The sequence below is a fragment of the Rissa tridactyla genome, chromosome 16 (genome assembly GCF_028500815.1).
Source record: "Rissa tridactyla isolate bRisTri1 chromosome 16, bRisTri1.patW.cur.20221130, whole genome shotgun sequence".
Taxonomy (NCBI): domain Eukaryota; kingdom Metazoa; phylum Chordata; class Aves; order Charadriiformes; family Laridae; genus Rissa; species Rissa tridactyla.
In genome coordinates this window covers 4,664,191-4,680,021 of record NC_071481.1, presented here as the reverse complement: position 1 = coordinate 4,680,021, position 15,831 = coordinate 4,664,191, and the positions used below count along the sequence as shown (strand labels likewise).

General features: G+C 37.6%; 1 protein-coding gene and 1 long non-coding RNA gene across 8 annotated transcripts in view; one reads left to right on the top strand and one right to left on the bottom strand.

The window, feature by feature from the left end:
- Nucleotides 1-15,831, top strand: part of KIF1B (kinesin family member 1B) — a 95,528-nt gene that overhangs the window by 15,337 nt on the left and 64,360 nt on the right. For all 7 annotated transcript variants that reach the window (XM_054222226.1, XM_054222225.1, XM_054222223.1 and 4 more), the window contains exons 3-9: nucleotides 6,495-6,571; nucleotides 8,905-9,084; nucleotides 11,171-11,236; nucleotides 12,942-13,120; nucleotides 13,856-13,967; nucleotides 14,349-14,426; nucleotides 14,660-14,725. In XM_054222226.1, the coding sequence (XP_054078201.1) occupies nucleotides 6,495-6,571; nucleotides 8,905-9,084; nucleotides 11,171-11,236; nucleotides 12,942-13,120; nucleotides 13,856-13,967; nucleotides 14,349-14,426; nucleotides 14,660-14,725 (758 nt within the window). The remainder of the gene's footprint in view (nucleotides 1-6,494; nucleotides 6,572-8,904; nucleotides 9,085-11,170; nucleotides 11,237-12,941; nucleotides 13,121-13,855; nucleotides 13,968-14,348; nucleotides 14,427-14,659; nucleotides 14,726-15,831) is intronic.
- LOC128918256 (uncharacterized) lies at nucleotides 1,087-2,651 on the bottom strand. The gene is made up of 2 exons (XR_008469478.1): nucleotides 2,226-2,651; nucleotides 1,087-1,627 (listed from the first exon to the last, which is right to left on the bottom strand). It is a non-coding gene; the product is annotated as an uncharacterized LOC128918256 (long non-coding RNA).

Below are 15,831 nucleotides of genomic sequence, written 5' to 3'. Positions count from 1 at the left end.
TTTAATGGAGAATGGAAGTGTAAATCCATAAATAAAGGCTTGAAGTTGGAATGTGTTTGTGTGTATGTTTAGGAAGGGGTGAGAAGACAGATTGCTGCTTCCAGTTGAAAGTATCGCAGGAGACTATAACTTTGCATGAGCTCTCTGTTGTGCTCCACAGTCTGGTTATAATTGTAAGATAAAGTGTGTATTTGAGGTGTGCTTTTTGAATTTCAGCTTCAAGAAATCAGGATTGGATTGTAAGGCAAAAACCCCAATAAAATTAGATGTCCAAAATGACAACAGGAATACAAAATAACATGTATTATAAAATATATGGGTACTGTTTCAATAGTGAAGAGGTCTTTCAAATTTTGCGAACAGTTTTTGCTGCAATGAAAAACTAGCAATTAATTTGATCTCATAGATTTGAAAGGTTGAAAGTGTATGTTATTTTTGTGTGAGCTGATACAGCAGATGGTTTGAAAAAATGTTAATTAAGGAAGAAGTAGGATGGACTGTGGAAGTAGCTTATGCCAAGAAATGAAGTTGCCTGTTTAAGTAAGGGTGTGTTAAAATTCAAATGTATTGTGGAGATTGGTTTGTTACTGTTGATACAGCACATCTAAAATTATAATTCCTTTATTGATTGTGCGCCCACTTTCTCCTTAACTTTTATTAGACTGTACTGCTCCTATGATATACTTCTCCTATAGAAGGACTAATTAGTTAAAATATGTGGGTCTTATGTAATGATACAAAATTTTAGATTATTTGGTGTGAAGAAATTTGTTTCAAAATTGTTGGTTTCTTTACCTTTTGGTCAGTGATATAAAACTCATAATGTTTGTAGTTACAGGTATCAAAAAAACCAACCAAAGTAAAACAGCTAAGCAGCTAAAAAGAAATGTTTAAATTATTTGAGTTTCTGGAAATATGTGGATTACTCCTGCTTAGAGGCACCTCAGATGGTGTGAAGCAGCTCTGTATGGCTTACTACGTAACTGTAAGGAGAAATAAGCTTTTAAAATGCAATCTGTGTCTGTAGGTTGGGATGCCAATGAGTATTAAATAAACTGCAAATTAAATGGTAATGCTGCATAGCTATTCACTAAGTGCATTTTTATTTGAATTTTGTATCAATTTATGACATATAATTACTTACTCTATTTGCTTACCAAGATAGAAAACTGACGTAAAAATTATGTCTTAAGGTGAATGAAGCATATTATGCAAATTTCTGGAAATTTATAATTAAAATTTTAAAAAAAGAATAATGTGGGCATTTATCTCCCTCAACCAAATCAACAATTTGTCGAGTATTTTTTTAAAACATTAATATTTCCATGTCTCTTCCTCAGCCTTACATTCCAAAGAGAAATGATGGACATTATTCCAAACTGTGGTTGTTGCTTTGATCCCAGAAGAGTTTTTAGACACTGCAGTCAGAAAATAGTATCTTCAACTTGTTTCATCCTCTCCACACTTCTGAGTTACATACGTAACTTTTTTCAGGAGCAATGGTATAGGAGACGGTGATTTTGTAAAATACCCCTTCCAGTTTCTGGTTGGTGCAGAAACCATAACTTGTGCAAAGCTGAAAGAATCCACATGAGGTAAGAAGTTGGCTCTTGGTGAAGCGAGGGGCCTGAAAAAGGGATTGAGTTTATGCGAAACTGGCTGCTGAGGTTGACTCCAACGTTCAAAGTTGCTCCGGTGCCATGCTGATGGTAACTAATTATAGCTGCAGCACAAAGCGTTAGTGTCGGTTTGCAAACAGAAAAGTTAATTGCCACATTGGACCTTTGAAATAGCAGATAAACAAATTTATTCTGTAAGATAAAAAGGCCATTAATGTGTTCCTGCTGTGATCGTCTGCTTTATTGCCTTTCTCATTTCCTGAGGCTCTGTAATTAAACCATTAGCTTGCGTACCATGCCATGAGTCTGCTGTGGTGAGAGGAGATAGATGATGACCTATTTCATGAATCACTAATACAATTCATCTTGGCCTTGCATGGCTTAAAAAAACAAACAAAATAACCAAAAAGCTTTTAGTGTTCTTGTGGGTACCGGAGACACTGGAAACAGTCCTCTTACTTTTTTTTAATTCTATTTGTTTCCCTGTTCAGCTGAAAATACAGCTTGCACTTGGTACACAAAATCAGTGTTGCCCACAGTCTAATTTCTGCATGATCATGCTTGTTTTTTGCAATTCGGCACACGAACTTTTAGGATAGAGCTTACCTGTACTATAAGAAGTCTTTTAATTTCTTCAGAAATATCCACAAGCTTCCTTTTAAAAGTAGCTAGATTTCATGGATTTGCTTTTTCCTCCAAAGAAGATGCTTGGTGCCATAGACACCTTCAAGTTAGGTCAGTTACTTCAGTTTGAATTCCTGGTTTCTGAGCTGCCTCACCATCTTCTTTCAGGTGTCTTATCTCACATTATTGTGTATCCGATCACTTGGTTGAAACTCGGACCACATCAGACAGGACTGAAGCAAATAGCTACCCACTTGGTGCTCAGTGTTCCAAATGAAGAGGGTTTCAGTCCGATTCAAATCCGTTGAGGTCGTAATCTTATGTTTTCTCAATCGGTCAGCTCTGCTGGATTCATTTGTAGGCAGACCGAGAATTCTGTTAAACCAGTGATTCTAAAAATGGAGGATGTAGAGTCTGTGTAAGAAACAGGAATGGGGATAAACAGACTTCAGCCTTGGACTAGAAGCTGAGTGAAAAGGCTTTGACTGGCTGGCAGTGGTGAGGGACAGCATGCAGAGTTTCTGGCAGCCAAGAGGTTTTTCTCTGTCCCATTTCTGTTGCAGTGGAAGGTTTTGGCCAGGCAGCTGCATTCCCAACCTCTGACGGAGCTGCCTTGCACATTAATCTCCCTTTCCTGATATGCTTCTCAAGATATGCTTTGCAAAAACATGCATCCTAGAAAATAGTTTTCAAAATAGTGAGCTGGACATGGAACTTAGTGTGAAGGAGCTGAGGAAAGCCTCCCTAAGAAAATAATAATAAAAAAAAATGGCTTTAAAAAAAAAAAAGGGCAGAGTGGAACCACTTGCATAAATCACGGAGCCTGAACTTCGCTCTTCACAAGTGTGGTGGATCAAATTTAAGCTTGAAGCGAGTAGGGTGAAGCTGTAATGCGAAGCTTGTAGTGCCTTTCCAGATGCTAAGCCTGTGATATAGCTAGAGATCTTGTCTTTCATGGGTGGTCAACCTGCCTTTATGCACAGCGAGCTGAGTGGAAAAACTAGCTATTCTGCTCCTTAAAAGTCTGGCTTCTTTGCTTGCTTTTTGGAAGTGGTGGATTTTTCCTAGAGATTTTATTTTTTTTAAAAAGAATTAATGGGAAGTGTATATTTTCACATCAGTCTGGGTTTACTGAAATTTGTCCTGCTTGTTCTGTTTTCTGCTTCTGACACAGTAGACTCTTAGAAGGCAATTTAACTCGTTTCCTTGGAGAGACCAAATGCAGCTTTGCCTTGACCAAGAGAAATGTCCTTTTTGTTTATAAACAACAATATAAAAATGGAAAAGAAAAAGACTGATGAATACTTGCTATTTCACTGTTGATTCTAAGATGAGACAAATCAATCATGCCATGAGATAAGTAAATGAGATCAAAGCTCTCTTTTATGATTGCTTTTGCACCTTAATGTTAAACTGCACCAATGTGACATTCAGGTAACCAATATTTTTTTTTTTTTCCAGATTGCAGTTAAAAATGTGTTTCTTGGTCAGCAAAGATGTAGCTAGATTTCTGCTTGTCTTGATTCCCTTCACAGTTTGCCGGGCTGGGACTTTCCCATTTCCAGGACCATGTTGTAAATGCAACGTGCCAATAAAGGCAGTTGCTCCCCTCTTTCCCCAGCCATGACTCTCCTCACAAGAAGAGTATCAGGAGTTTGGGTTAAAATGATTTGCTGTTGAGATTAAGCAATAGAATGTATATTGTCAGGAGAGGTGCTGGCTATACATTTTTTTCATGTAGCCGCTTAGAGCTGTGTTATACAGTACATAGGAATAGGCTCTAGTATATAGGAATGGGTTCTATTTATTGCTGCTTTTTTTTCTACTCTTAATGGTTAGATTACTTTTCCTTGAACTTATAGCCCAAAACAATTGAAGAAAATCTCCACTAATGTGGAGATTGGTTTTTATTTGTACCACTTCTTTTGGGTAGGAACTTCTGGGTACGAAGCATTACTTCTTCCTTACCTTTCCAAGCTTTGAAGTTAAATAATTAAATGAGAAATGAGAAGTTGCTGAATTGTAGCAGTCCAGGTTACACTGAAAAGAGAGAACTGATTTAACTTTGGGGCAGGGGATTTGTCTTCTGGGATTTGTTATTTGTTTGCTTTAACCTTAGAACTAGTTTAATAGCATGTGCTGTAGATGTACTGCTGTTTGGCCAAAACTAGTAAAGGGAAACTAAAGCCATATATGATTGCTTAGGTTACCGGTTTGTTATGTGTTGATGCCCATGTTGCTATCCAAAGCCACAAACGTTTTTGCCATTTGATACTGTACTGGTGCAAGGCATATTATTCATTGGCTTTGCATGTCTGTCAGCTTGTATAAGGCAAGAATGTGAGCACAAGGTGCATCCAAGTGAAATGGTGTCGGCCACAAGAAATAGAGTAGCAACCGTTGCTATTTGCAATCCGGACAGTGATCTTTTCTCCACATTGTAATTTTGGACAACAGCCCTGCTCAGGGACACAGCATCTGGTAGAGAAGTGATTTAATTTTATTGGGGATTCTGTAACCACGTTTTCAGAGATTTCAGCACAACATGATGTTAAGTTCACATTTGAAATGGTAAGAGATGTGGGTATTACAATTTTTATTTATCACAGAAGGAAAGGGAGAAGTCCCTGTCTCCCAGAGCATAGCATAACTGGTATGAATACATGAGAAATAAGCATCCTTTGTTTAGGATGACTGGTATCAGGATGTAAATCATCCCCAGGAAGCCTGTCACCACCTTTGCATAGCTTCTTTCTTTGTAGATTTTGTTTGCATGTATCATAATCAGTGGATCACTGCCAAAGGCAGATTGCTGCTTTAGGTGCAGATGCGTATGTATAAATCTAAGGTAGTTTATCTAATTTTGATACCCTCAAGAGTATACCTTTTCAGAATCTTTACTTACACAGATGATATTGAAAAAAACTGCTGGAAATAATAGATTTAAGTATTTCCAGCACTGTACGAGTGAACAGAAGAAGGCAGTAGCTATTCATTTCTGCAGCAAAGCTGTGCTTATAAATTATCCTCCTTGGAATACGGAAGATACAGACATTCTGTATGCCATTAAAATGACAGCTGAATCCATTGTGTACTGCTCCCCTCCAGGCAAAGGTTATAGGAAGCTGTTTTGTTGTTGGGAAAGAAAAAAAAAACCCCAACAACCAAACACAAAAAACCAAGCCTAACGAGGACCTGAGAAAAGGAAAAGAGCATAAAATTTACAGGTGTACTGATGTGGAGAGAAAAAACAGGTGTTGTGGTTTTTGTTGGTGGTTTGTTTTTTTTTTTCCCAAAGTATGTTGGTTTTTTTTTTTATGGTATTTGCAAAGTGCTCAATGACTTAGCTTTCCTGAAGATTCTTAGATTCTTATATATGAATACCTTGGGAAGAAAATTAAGTCAAGGATTGCAAGAGCTGAAAAGGCAATTAGAGGTCGGCTTTTTGAATGGGACTTATAAAGGCTATAACATAGGAACTATACACAAGCATTTTTCATTCATACTTTGTGTGTGTGTGTACTTCATAATAGGGTCATCTATTATACGGAAGTTCAAAAAGGAAAAAGTACACGGGTTGGTTGGAGATCACTGTGGGATTCAGTGGCTATATACAGTAAGAACATTTATCAGTAATTTGGTTGGTTCAATTAATACCAGTCCTATTAAAAATCTATCTGTAGGCTTTGTGTGTGTAAAAGTACATTGAAATAAACTGTGCAGATAATCCCTGAAATGTCTGTAGAGCTAGCTTTTTTCATATCTTCTTCAATACTCTGAAAATACTGAGCTTCTTAAAGCAAATCCTTCTGCAGTGGGCTCTTGTATGGTACAATGTGTATTTCAAAATAGGCTTGAGTTGAGCTGCTGTGAAATCACCAGGGATTCTTAAACTCTGTGGTTTAGGTCTTCCTTCTTGCTAATGTCCCTCAACTCCTAAAAGCCTGTCCCATTCTAAAAGCCAAGGGGCCAGGATGACACACTTCTGGATTTCTGTCCAACAGAAGCATTTTCTGCAGCAGCAGCAGCATTCCTTCTAGGAATTTTTTTCCTTGACTTATTTCAAATAAGGCCTACAGAAATATCATGTTAGGAAGCTTTGAGTCTATTACTTCAATCTTATTACTCCTGTGCACTGCGGCAACTTTGTGAATACTCAGATTCACGGATTAAGTTGAGCATTGGCAAACTCATTAATTATAATCCTAAATGTCAAGTTAGCTAAGAGTTTGATTTTTTTATTTCCTGTAGGTATTATCAACCCAAAGAATCCTAAGGAAGCACCAAAGTCCTTCAGCTTTGACTACTCTTATTGGTCCCACACATCGGTAAGTTCTCTTACAAGAAAACCAAATTATTTTTTTTGTTGACTGGTTTGATTTAACTGTGTTCTCTTCTTCTGATCATGCCATCCCTGTCAGATGTTTCTGCATGGTCTCGCCCTCATTCATGTTGAAAGCTTGACATTGGATGTTGTCTTTTGCTGTTTGGGGGAGAGCAGAAAGCTAAGCTCCTGGAGTTCGATAACAAGTTGTGGATGTTTGAAAGATTGCTTAAAATATTCTCCAACAACGTTCTGTTCTAAATATTTTAAGGATGCTCTTAGAGCAGTTTTGCTCTTAGACAAGTGAAAGTTGCTCAAGGAGAGATGTGGTCTGGCTTTCTGTCGTGGTTTGGGCCAAACTGGCCACAGAAATGAATGACAGATGCTCTCCCCACCTCTCCCTTCAGGGAGAGAAGGATGAGAGAGAAAGAGACTTACGAGTTTAAATGAAACTAAACTACTTTAATGAAAGTATTAATAGTAAAATACTAAGAAGAAAAGCTAATAATATTAATAAGAAAATAATGAAATATATTCCCTTGAATGAAAAGAATTCCCTTGACGTATCTGGAAAAGCCACAATAGTGATCCATGTGTCCGATAGCTGCAAAAGCAATAAAGTCTCATGTGGCCCCTCTGCCCCACCCTCTTGTGAATTGGTGCTGAGCTCTCCCTGACTTCCAGTAATTGTTCTACAGCAGAACTGTGGTGTTCTGCCATCTACCCCTCCCCGGCCTTATTTTCTCCAGAGATACAGAAAAAAGGGATTATGCATTTCTCTAAGGTTAATTTTAGTAACTTGGATGGTGCAAATAAGACTTAATATTTCTGATTAAATCTGTGGCCACCAAGATTATTTTCACGATGAAAAACTTGGATTCATGCAGCTGTTTTACTGAATTTTCCAGAGCAGCCATGCAAGTAGGTTACAGGATCAGTCAAAGGAACATTATCAACATAATTCCTGAAAACTACCAGATAAATACCATCAAGGAAAAGAAGTGGTCTGCTGAAATCTTCAGCCCAACATTGGAATGTTAGCACAGCTAAATTTGTCCTGATTTCAGGAGCAAGTAATGTTAAAATCCAACATTTCAGGAAGAGAGAGAATGCTAGATTAAGAATAATAGTCACGTACAATGTAGTGAGATACTGCTACAAAATCAAGTTTCAGTGGTATGTTATGTGTGCAGTCTCTTCTGGTTTGTGCAATATGAAACATCTGCATAGATAATCAATAGTATGATAATTTTTTCAAGTATATTTACCAAGGACTTTCCTAAATCATCAAGAGAGGACATCAGAAAAAAGTGCACATACACTGAATCCAGATTTCTGTCAGTATTTTTGTACCATGCCAAGAGCTGCATCTTGGATTGCCTCTCATGACTGGTTGTTGGAGTCTGATCAGTACAGTGCCTGAAATGCACTACTTAAGAAATGGAGAATTAATTTCTTCAAGTCATGAAGTTTTGTTTTGAACAGGTTCTGTATTTGCCTTGAGATCTGGCAAGTGTATTCTTTTTGACATCTTTAACTTGTGATTTATTTTTTTTCATTACATGTGTAGCGGTGCTTCTTTTCAAAATGTAACAAAGTTTTCAGTTGAGTGTTTGAAACTGATAACTCGCTGTTGTCCTCATACAGATTTCTATTGCTGAATGCATCCGCCAGTAGAGTTTTTGTTTATCACTGGGTCCTTGACCTGTTCAGCTACTTGCTAATTTGAAATATTTATTGACGTAGGGATTTTGTAGTCATCAGTGAGGTGGTAAATAGAAACCTGGATTAGATTAGACAGTGGAATCAGACAGCTACAAGGAAAACTTGGTTAATAATTTGTTTACACTCTTTTAACCTTAAAAAAACACAACAAAATAAACCTAAGCAACTTTTGCTTCTCTTTTGCCCCTGCTGCCCTTCAGAGCCCTTGTTGAGACCAGCCTTTGTGGATTTTTGTAGCTGCCAGTTCTTTATTCATTTGTATTGACTCTCTGAACTCTTTCTCCCCTCGCTTCCCTGCTCCGAAACACCCCGGATCTCGTTTGTCAGTGATCTTGCACAAAACTTTTCCAGTAGTGTAACACTGTTCACAGAACAGAATTGGCTGGTTTTCTTTGTGCAGAGTATTTCCCCTTGCGGTCCTGCAAGGGCTGTCATTGTCATTCTCCAGCTGGTGCTGCCTTGGGAAAAAGCTGTGTGTAAAAATGTACTACATTTGCCTCTTCCTAAGGGATTGACCCTCAAAATAGAAGTAGAAAAAAACCTGCTGTTTTATGAAATGTTACTTGAATGAGAGGATAAGACTGTATTTATTCTGTTTTCATGTCTTTTCAGCCTGAAGATCCCTGCTTTGCATCTCAGAGCCGTGTGTACAATGATATTGGGAAGGAGATGTTGCTGCATGCCTTTGAGGGCTACAATGTATGCATTTTTGCCTATGGACAAACTGGAGCTGGAAAATCCTACACAATGATGGGCAAGCAGGAGGAGAGCCAAGCAGGCATAATCCCCCAGGTAGAGCAGAACCCAGAAAAGGGAGTTGTTTTTTACAGCATGTGCAGACACACACTTGCTGATATGCTCTTTTTATATAGTAGTAACAGTTAACAGAGAATCACAGCTTACTTCTGAAGTAAGAGAAATCTACTGGGGAAAAAGAGCATTATAAGTAATTTTCCCTCTGTTGCTTTTTTTAAGTTGTACTATACACTCTGTATATTTTTTCCTACATCCTATTTCTCTACTTCCCCAACAGACTAGTAAATCTAGATGTCTTGTTTTCTCTGACTTTAGCTAGGACAGCACTTAAGCACTTTGTGTTCAGGAGGAATTCAAAAGGTGGTATTACTGACGAACATGCCAGAAAATTTTTGTGGAAACAAGTTTCCCAAAGCTAAAAACTGAATAATATATCTTGGTAAGAAATTAAGCGTATCAGAATATTGGGGGAAAAAATACTTAGGGCCACTGAGCACAGCCCAGTGCTACATTCCCCCTGAAATTTGAAGAAGTTGAGATATCCCTATGAGCAGTTTTGGCTGACAACAATTTATGCCGTCATCGTGAATTTAGCATTCTGTAGCTGTTGGTTGTGTGGCACTTGCTCCAAGTCCAGGCCTTCCTCAGTGTGTAGGCGCTGACAGTGGACCAAGTTTCTTGGAAGACAGTGCGTTCCTCCATTCCCAAAATAGAAATCTGAGGTTGGGTTTCAGTTTTAATAAATAAATATGCTGAACAGCTTGAGTCCTCATTCTGCTGCTGGTTTGCAGTAGATATTGGCCCCGTGCCACAGGTGTGAAATAGATGACACAGAGCGTTGTTCTCTGTTAATGGCATGGGTATATGTGCTGAAATAGGTTGCAAGTGCTCTGGTGTTTAACTTAAAATAATGTTGAAAGAGCTAATGTGATGAAGAACAGAATTGTTATATGTAAGCATTTTGTTTTTAATACAGTAATATAAAGTGATAGTGTAACAGGTCAAATGAGTTGAAAATCCATGACAACACTTTTGTGCTGAATTTTTTTGTTATAATCTTGATATTCCTGTTTGCTCTTCTGAAACCTCAGATACGTACAAATTAAACGTTGCTCTAAAAAACCCCAACTTAATAATGCTCTTGTAGATTTAATAATGCTCCTGTTATCTCCTACGGTTATAAAACAAAATAACTTCCCTCCAATTTCACTGGGAGGCCTTCTCATAAAGGTACAAAATGAATTATCTGTTCAGGGAGACCTTGTTGAATGTGTTCTCTTTCTTGTCACACACACAAAAGATACAGCACAGTCATGTTCCAAGTAATATAGGTTGTTGACATTAAATTCTTACGTGCAGGCAAAATTCCCTGTCTGCCAGTCCCTAGGGTGAAACTTTATGATACTTTAACCACGTGTTGACTGAATACTTCAGAGTGTTTACTTCAAAATTGTCTGTATTCTTCATAATCTGTTTATTTTCCATACAGTTGCTTGTAGATATCTGTTCCAGAAACCTCTTTTTACTCTTATTCCTCTCTGTGCCCATGCTTTGTAATCTCCAAATACGTATCCATGGCTTGCCCACTGTTCGTTTCTTCTTCCTTTATTACCTTAATTTTAGGCCTCTCATTTCAGTTACTGGTAGACAAGCACCCTTGAAGCAGTAGACTGCTGATAGTTTAAGTATCCTTCATATGAAGATACTGTTAACAAACTTTGAAATAATTGCTGCCTATTGATTGAAATCTGAACCTGGAACTTCAGCAAACCAAATAAAGAAACTATTGTTTTAATGAGACTAGGAGAGGATTAAGGATTTTAATCCTTCCTTTCTAAAATTATTACTTCCAATTTCAGTTACTATGGGCTTTTTCTAATTTTATAGTACGGAAAAGTTAAACCTAGAACCATTGCTGAGATACTGTATAAAATAAGGTTGGATGATAGCGATGTGGAATTGAGATTAAGTGTCTTCCCAGTGAGGCTGTATGTGGTCGATGTAATAGGTTCTTTTTCTTCCCCTGCCCTTGCTCAAAAGCCAACTTAATGACACGTCATAGTCATTACTTGTCACTACTCAGTAAAGACTAATTTCTGACTCGGGTTTAATCTCTTTCCAGCTGTGTGAAGAACTGTTTGAGAAAATCAATGACAACAGCAATGAAGAAATGTCATATTCTGTAGAGGTGAGTTTAGTGAGGGATCAAAGAATATCTGTGTGCTGGGCATCAAACTGAGCTTAGGTGCTGCGTTAGTGATGTTGCAGTAAGATGCTCATTCTCGATTTTTTTTTTTTTTTTTTTTAAAGCTTTTTGTCTTTTCTCTATTTCATGTTTGAGGCAAAAATAAATAAAACCTTTCTGTGACTTTTTTTTTCCCCCACCAGAAAATTAGTATACCTTTACCTCTGTAGCAATTCTGAAAGAAATGATGGGCTGAAAAACCTAAAGAGGCTTTTACAGATTTTATTTTATTTTTGACTGCTGGATGGAAGACTACCTGTTTCTTGTCAGTTACTGTAGTCATAATTTATACCCTGTTTCTCTACAGGACTTGTCTAGAATAGCTTAGTCATGCAGCCTTCCCTGACGTCTGTTAGTAGGGGTGATTTACATAAAAAATTGTTCAAGCCATGCATATATAAGAAATTTGTCAGTACTTAATTTTTCTGAATTATTATCCTTACTTAGGTTGGCTTGTGTTTAGAAAGTGGTTTTCATGTGCTCTCATATTACACCATCTCTTTTTTTTGTCTTGTCTCCCTGCCCTGCCCTGCTCCAAAATAAAAATAAAAGCAGTCGCTTTGCAGAAACAGTATTTTCTTTCTTTCACTGTTTTTTTTTCCCCTCAAGCACAGGAGTATTGTGTTTAGGATTTGTCAATGAGAAGATTCCCAAATTTTCATGATTTTTTTTTCTATTTTGTACTTGTTTATGATTCCAGTTTTGTCTCCAAGCATAGATTCGTGCATGTGAGAGAGATAGAAATAGTCTCTCTTATAATGGAAATGCAAAAGAATTGAACATCTCACAAATAAGCAGTGAATGGAGACAGCCAGTCAGAAATAGTGATGGAAATGTATAAATAGTGTTTTGGATATAGAATTAATTTTTCTGAATTGCACTTATACAAAAAGAGATCTTCAGTCTCTAAATTTCTAAAACTGCTGCTTATATCTGTAATATTTCCACAGAATGAAAGTGAATAACTTACTGTCTCTTTTAATATTTAATATCTTGACTGCTGCAGCTGCTAAGTACCTGTTGGACTGGGATAAGCCTTGTGCCATGAGAAACGTAAAAATTAAACAATACATTTAAAAATAATCTTAGCTTTATAATTTATTTCAGAGGGTGCAGATTTAAGATTACTGTAGTTTGAATAATTGTACTGATGACTTGGGAATATAGCAGAAAGTGGGTACAGCTTAGAATCGAAAGTTGCTTCTGCATAAAAAGAAATTATTTTTTTCCCTTCTTAAGTTTACTTTGGAGGTTCATAAGAGAGATTTCTTGTAAGCAGATTCCTTTTACCATCTGTCTTGTTTGCCTCTTTAGATAGTTTTGCTGCTGTGCCATATTAAAGCTGTTAAGATGATTGTGAACTCAAGTGTATAATTTTTAATTAAACACCAATGTTTTTTGAAATGATCGAGGGATCTATACACGGATGCAAGGCCTGCAGCTTGTGTTGGAGATCTGATGCGTGAGACTAGAGACTCTTCTTCCCTCTGCCACTGTCTCAAGCTGTTATGTGAACTGACACCCACCTACAGCTTTCCTGTAGTGGACTGGGGGAGTTTCTGCCAGTGGCACTCTGAAATGCTGCAGAGCTGCTTGCAGAGGAAGCCATAAGAAACACTAAATTGTCCATGCAAATTCCTGTTTTCAGGTGAGTTACATGGAGATTTACTGTGAGAGAGTCAGAGACTTGTTGAACCCGAAGAACAAAGGGAATTTGCGGGTGCGAGAACATCCTCTGCTTGGACCATATGTGGAAGATCTGTCCAAATTAGCAGTCACCTCTTATACGGACATTGCAGACCTCATGGATGCTGGGAACAAAGCCAGGTTAGTGATGGTAGCGCATTATATATTTTTATCTCTGTGGGGATATATGGCATATAGCAGCAAATTTAAGACATCTCCTGTGATGCATTAGCACTTTTTAAAAAACTCATGCCACATGAGGATTATTGTTGAAATATACACAGATCAATGCTGTTAAAAGGCTGAAATTGATTTGTGTGCTGAGACAGTGCTGCAAATCGCTGTATAGCAATTGTAAAGCCTTGAGATTAAGTATTTAAATAATTATACTGGCTTTTAGTTCTGCCTTTGTTGTGTACTATATCACTATATTGGTATAAATAAACACGTGAACACAGTCTCCTCTTTCATTCATTAAAGTGGTCAGGACTAAAGTTGGCTTCTAGCTTTGGGTTCTGGTTCATTAGCAGCTGTTCTCATGTCAGCTGTAGGCTCCATTTGACAATGTGTGGGAAAGACTGATATAAATGCTGCTTGTGTTTTCTTGGGTGTTTGAGGGTAAGGTAGATCACTGCGTATACAGATTGAGGAAGCGCCGTTTAAACTGTGATGAAGAGGGGAGTAATTCAGGAGTGGAAAATCAAAGGGTTTGTTAATGGTATTCTGTGTGGCTTGGTCTTGGTTACAGGGCAGAACAACAACTGTGCATCCTCTTGGTCTCATCCCTCAACAGCTGCATTCAGCCATGCAGGTAGCTGTACTTGCAGCTCAGAGGCTACTGTTTTCTAAACGTGTCTATATCTGTTCATATTATAGGACTGTGGCAGCTACCAACATGAATGAAACCAGCAGCCGCTCTCATGCTGTGTTTACAATTGTCTTTACTCAGAAAAAACATGACACAGAAACTGATCTTTCCACAGAGAAGGTATGTTACTGATAAGTGGCTTTCTGACTGCTCTTTCACAAATCTTCCCCTGCAGTGACTTATTCTTATTGGCAGTAGAGAAAATAAGAATGAGCTGGTTTTTTCTGGTGTTTTGTTTAAGGGTGAACTTGCTGTATGCCTTGACAGAGCCCTCGTATTTCTTACGGGATTTTGTTTGAGAGCATCATCCTAGACACTTCTTATCCATAAGATAACAGCATTAAGCTAATTGCTTGTGAAAACTTGGACTGTGGTTTTAAGCATGCTACGGTGATATTTTTAGATGGTAGAGCTCTCATGCCATAGAATTCTTTGAAGTTTTGCTCTTACTCTAGTTCACCATGAATTATTTCTCGTTGTTAATGGGCATTCTCTCTTCAGGTCAGCAAGATTAGCCTTGTGGATCTAGCTGGGAGTGAGCGAGCTGATTCAACTGGTGCCAAAGGAACCCGATTAAAGGTATTGGGCCATTGATATATGGGTAAAGAAAGGGAAGTGGGTGCACAAGCATCATACAAGCATCATGTGAAGTCTTTGCTTGACAAATAATAAGGAAAAGAAATGATTGCTATGATAAGTATGGAAAAAAGAGTTGCAAAACTGAAGATTTCCCCCCCACCCCCACCTGCCAGTCTACCGAGGTTCATGGTTGAACTTTAATTACTATATAATACTGGATTCTGTTTTCTCAGGAAGGAGCAAATATAAACAAGTCTCTCACAACTCTGGGCAAAGTGATTTCAGCATTGGCTGAAGTGGTAAGTACAGCATTTACGTACCTGCAACAACCTTTCCATAGCTCGTAAAACTGCGGCGGTGAAAACCATGGAGTCCAGCAGAATCATTCACTGCTCTTGGCCTGGCATTCTCAGCCAAATTAGCTGTGTGTATTTTGATAGATGAATGGCGTTGATAGCGCTCTGTGAATGTCATACAGGCTGGTAGTAACTTTATTTATTGATAGACTGAAGCATTGGTTTACTTAGCTGAGAAGAGGCCTTGCAGAAGAAGCCTGTGTAGAAGACATGTACATGTAGCAAGCTATTAGTTCTGCGGAGCAGTAATTTTTTTTTTTTTTAAAAGAATAATTTTAGAAAACTAACTGCAGCTTTGGTGTTAAAAATTTTAGAAATACCAGTGTAATAATTTGATTATCACTGGCTTTTTTTGCAATGGCAAGACTTAATGTGTTGAGTTGAGTGAGCGTAATGTTGTAGGTTTAGGAAAGTACTTTGTCTTTTATACTCAACTACTTTTTAAAAAAACAAACAAACGAACGAAACACAAGTAAATTATTGCTGTTCCTTTTAAAAGTGAATTCTCAGCAGCCTGGGCAGGTTGAGCATACTTAAGTGCTTTTTAGATTTTTTTTTTTTTTTTTTTAAATGAAAACTGTTCTCATTCACTGGGCTTTTCGAGAAAAGAAAATACTATCCAAGCAACAGGGAAATTTTATATAAAGCTCTGTTAAGAAACTCATCTTGTATCTTCTTCCTCTTTCTTTAATGCTTTCAACTTAGGATAACTGCACCAGCAAGGTATGGTGGTCTGAGTAGTAGTGGATGTTGTATTTTTTGCTTAAGTGCAAGATTTTATTCTCTTCACTTTGGAATCAAAGAGCAGGGATCTTTTATGTCGGATCTTTGAGAAATTCCTGTGACTATAAATTATAGTCATGAAGCCTGAGAATTATCAGTTCTAAAATATAAAAATGTTCTAAGATAGGGGATAAATTAATGAAAAGTGTACATTTAAGTATGTATTTAGGAATATTCTTTTACTACAGTCCTGCTCCTGATTTGGTGACTTACCTTGGGAATATTTACTTTTAGTATGGATAACTTTGCCTTTGTCTTCATGCTTG